A 4,650-nucleotide genomic window follows, 5' to 3' on the forward strand; every position below is an offset into this window, starting at 1 on the left:
ATTGATTCTGTGTCAGCGGGATTCATCACCACTCCCACTGGGCCCCATCCCACAAAACTCCTCTCCACTCAACACCTGCTCCTTGCCTTCCCCTGTCCCAGCCATTTCCATACATGGTCACTCAGACTGTCCAAACTCAGCCGTCTCCCCAAGTCAGGAGACTTCCAGAACCTTGTGCCTCTCCAGCTTGGCAAAAGGTGAATCCCAGGAAGGCCACCAGACCTCACAATTGCCAGAGGCCTCATTCCTGTACACACCCCACACAGACAGACAGAGAATGGGAGTTCCCATGTCCTCAATCCTGAGGTCCAGAAGGGCCTGGAAATACTAATCACCAAGAAGGCGGAACTGAAGATCTGTAAGAACACAAAAGAGGAGGGACAGCACATCTCCCTGTGTTCTCTGGGGAATATGTTCAAATTATGGGCAAAGAACAGGACCCTGTCCCGCCACAACCTTTCTAGAAAACAAAGAAAGAAGCAGAGCAGCTTCCTGTTTCACAACAGTGCTTTTATCCCAAGATCTTGGGGGACCACTTGCACCACAAAGGGAGCCAGCTTTTCTAGGGCCTCGCTCTTCTACACAGTGAGTCCCTGGTGCAGAAGATCAGAGTGCCTGGTGCCTCCTTAGAGTTTTCCCCATTTTAATCAATGGGCTCTGTATTTACACGCCGGAACACATTCATGCTGATGTGTTTTCACAGCACTATTCTTCCCAACCCTTGCTGGACCACGTGGGCCAACTCCAAACATTCTCTCTAGCCTTGCTTTCTTGCCAGCTACAATCTGTGCCTCAGAGACTGACCCAGGGCTATGATCCATCTTCTCCATGTGGACCCTGCCGTTCACATCCAGTTAGGGGCCGAGATGTTTCTAGTCTTGCAAAGGAAAGGAGGAAGAAATATCCTATTTCACCTATTATTCAAAAATGGCAAAAATGGCAAAGCAAATATTTGAAGGCAGCAGGAGAAAATAGAGCTTTTCAAAAAATTGCCTGGTCAAAAAATCTCAGAAAGACTTTAGCCAACTGGCTGACAAACATGGGATCTGTCAGGAAAACACGTCCTCTGTCAAAGTCCCAGTGGATGTTATCTCCCCTAAGCTCTGGGAAGAATTGGAGCAAAACCTTCAATCAAGACTCATGTGTGGGCCGCCCCCTAAGGTCCACCTATCTCTGGACATAGAAAGAGCCCTTGGGACAAGACAGGCAAAGCGTAATGGTGGGCCTTCCCAGAACTCAATGATAGAGGACAGCAGCCAGGTCACACAAAACACCAGATCAGGGCGCCCTGAAGTATCCCAATACTCAAGCAATGACTTGGGAAAGGACCCAAAAGTGCAGGCCAACGGTCTAGAAATCTCCCCAGAGAATGATCTAGAGTCCATCTCTGAGGCAGCATCACAAAGAAATAGGGTGAGTCTCTTAAGAAGTGATTCAGGAAATGAATCAGCAGGCGGTCCAGAGAAGAACCTGGAAGGCAGCGTGCAAGTCTGTGTGAGAGGGAAGGTGGAGCAGACTGGGGGCAGAATCCCTAAGGGTGGGGATCACTCCACCCTTAGTGTGCACCATACCTGCGACCCTCCTGGAATCTCAAATGTCCCCATGGAAACTGGAAATAAACCATCCTTGAAGGGGCAGGAGTGCAGCAGGGAGTGCAACCCAGAACTTCTCCCTCCTGCACTGTGGGACTCAGCAGAGGCTGGAGACACACATGGAAAGGCTCTGGGTGAGGCACAGGTGGGGCTTAGCCTTCAAGATCATCAAGGGCATATGCACCTTCAAACTGAAAAAGACTCAGGCCTCCCTGCCTGCACAGCCTGCCTCTTCCTCCTCAGCCCCAGCTAACTCCAAGGCTGACTCCAGCTGCCAGAATAGGAATTTCCTGGGAGAATCATCTCAGAAATTTCCAGGAGAAAAGGTGAAAGCAGTTATTGAAGTTCTGAAAACTCGGGGTCCTCTCACTGGTCGCTCATTCAAATACCCGGTAATGACTCTATCTGGTGACAGTGGTGGGCCCTCACAAGCTGTGCCATGAGGACGTAAGAGCAGCTACAGTTCTCAGCCCCACATGCTCGGCACTGAGGGCAGAGCCTGGCCTGCTGATACTGTCCCGAGGCCAGGGAGAGGTAGCCTTGGCCAAAGGACAATCTACGGAATGGGCCGGTATCAGAAACAGGAGAGAGGAGATGCAGACTCCGGACACCTTTCCCCTGGAGTGTCAGCATCAGAAATGACTGTAGGATCTCTATACCCAAGAGGCAGAGACATCAAGCAGACCATGGAGACTGAGCAGAAGAAGCCCTTTGACAGGGTACTGACCAAGGCAGCCAGTGTGATGTCAACCTCCCATAACCCTCATGTGAGTCTGAGGAGTTTCAAGTCTCTGGGATCCAATAAAAGCCTCCCCCGAGACCAGAATTTCTGCTGTGCAGGACACAGGAGATTCATGCTTGGGTATGCAGAAAGAGAAAGAAAATGGGATAGAGGATCCAGCCACTGGGGTCCTCCTGCAAGACTTTGCCACTGGCGAGGTCCTTCAACACTCTTCCTTAGATATGCCTCTCTTGGACAACATCCTGACTTCTCACAAGAGTCCACACATCCCCCAAGGGGTGCTTACAAGTAGTGCATCACCTTCCCCAGGCATTGTGACCTTAGAGTGAGGGAGAGGAAGAGCCGGGAATGAACGAATCTCAGAATGCCCAAACAACAGGAGCGGAGAGTGAGCAAGTCTTACATGTGTGTTCCACCTGAGAAGAGAGTGAGCTTTGAGAGGCCCAAGCCACGAGGGAAGACAGACAGATTTGCAGGAGGGAAGTGGGTTGGAGGGCTGATTCCCTCTTCTCAGGTCAGGGAAGCAAGAGACACCATGGGGAGCAAGTCCCTGTTCCTGGCAGAGAAGAAACCAGCACCTTCCAAAAGCTTCACTGGGACCAGAGTAACAGAATTTGGGCAACACATGCTGCACAACAAAGACTGAGCAGAGGCAGAGTCCCTGCAGAGAGTCCAGGCCCCAACACCCGCTACCCAAACTCAAGGGTCAGGCGCAAGCAGCAGACTCCCTATGAACAGTGGGAGTGCTAAAGCCCAAGTGCTGGTGACCACTGTTGGACAGATCCTAGAGGAGAAAATGAGACTACAAAATGTGGTTTCTGCCTCCAAAGAAACCTTGAGGAAAGGGGAATCCCAGGGCAATAGCTGTTCCTCCTACGAAAAGAATGCTTCCTTACCCGAGCAAAACAGAAAGATGAGCATCATGGGCTGTGGTCAGCAGGCCAGGCCTGAGCACCACAGCCATTTTATGACTACAGGATTCAACATAGACAGGGCAAGCAATCCTGCCGTCCCACCATGGGAGCCTGGGCCCCAAACCAGTCCACTCCACTGCAGGCCCATGGGGCCTGGAGCCTCAGACAACCCCGTTCACTGCCCCAGGCACTGTGTTCTTCAGAAGCGTCTTCCCCAGTCAGTGTTAAGGTACTTCTCACACCTCCCTTGGGGAAAATCCTTGCCGAGCAAACCTGTTCTGTCTGGCATAAGCACAGCTTATGTGAGCTAATGGTGTCTTTCTATGGAGACGTCTGTAATTTCCCAGTAAATGATTTTATCTCATCAGAGGTAGTGGCTTCTTTCTGTGTTGTGCTGGGGCCTGGGAAGGAGTGAGTGTTGAGTTTTCCTAAGAGCAGCTTCAGGCCTAGCACTTAGGCAAGTCACTTGGTATCTCCAAAGATCATTTCCTGACCCCGCTGAGCCAGCTGCCAGGTACTTCAGCTCACCCCTTCCTCTGGGATGGCTGCAGCGTGGTCAGAGTCCCCCAAAAGCCAGCGGGAGCAGAAGGAAGCTCTCACAGTGGGTTCCTGGGTTTTCATTGTTAAGAGCGCAGCTAGGAATAGTGGAATTAACAGAGTTTCTTGAACGAGAAAAAGGTTTCAGTATTAGGGAGCACATTGGGCCAAAAATAGTTTCTGTCACTTTCTGAAACAACTCTGAAGAACGTCTCTTCTTTGAGTGCCCTTACAAGGCGTGATGAAAAATACTGTGAATGCTGCTGATGAGCGCTATTAGGGAGAAAGGCAGGTTTGTGAGCACACACGGGTCTGTCTTCATCAACCTTATTTACCAGATTTGGCACTATGTAACTTATGGCTGTTCCCCAAATTCAAAATGATCGTGAGAAGTAAATGTTTTGAATTCTGTCAAAACATTGAGGCAGCCAGGGCAGCACAATAAGAAATGCTGATGGAAGAAGGTTTCCACAGTAGCAAGAGTAGTGGGAAAAGTATGGTCAAAGGAAGGGTGTGCAACGTTAGATTAGTGTTAATTCTCTTCATTACAATAACTTTTAAAAATTTAAAAATATACTCCATATTTCATAACAGTTTAACATTCTTTGAATGAATAACTGAGTCGATTAAAAGTTGTGTGAAACAGCCATATGATAATGAGAACAGTGCATAGTCACCCAACTTCAATGAATCTCTTTTCACTGTGAATTGTTAATTCAATACAATGACAACAAACCTTCCATATCTATGAGTTATGCATTCATGGATTCAACCAACACCACATAGAAAACTTTGCAAGAATATTGCATTGGCAATAAGCATATGTTGATATTTCCTTGTAATTATTCTCTGAACAATCCCATGT

General features: G+C 49.0%; 1 protein-coding gene across 1 annotated transcript in view; it reads left to right on the forward strand.

Moving 5' to 3' along the window:
• The window catches only part of LOC102005330, a 5,712-nt gene extending 2,102 nt beyond the window's left edge, over positions 1-3,610 (forward strand). Inside the window, exons 2-3 of the mRNA XM_005415045.2 lie at positions 17-306; positions 1,633-3,610. Of these exons, the coding sequence (XP_005415102.2) occupies positions 17-306; positions 1,633-2,035 (693 nt within the window). The 3' untranslated portion in view covers positions 2,036-3,610. The remainder of the gene's footprint in view (positions 1-16; positions 307-1,632) is intronic.
• The last annotated feature ends 1,040 nt before the right edge of the window (positions 3,611-4,650 follow it).

Source organism: Chinchilla lanigera, unplaced genomic scaffold, assembly GCF_000276665.1.
Source record: "Chinchilla lanigera isolate Chin_1 unplaced genomic scaffold, ChiLan1.0 scaffold00236, whole genome shotgun sequence".
Lineage (NCBI taxonomy): Eukaryota > Metazoa > Chordata > Mammalia > Rodentia > Chinchillidae > Chinchilla > Chinchilla lanigera.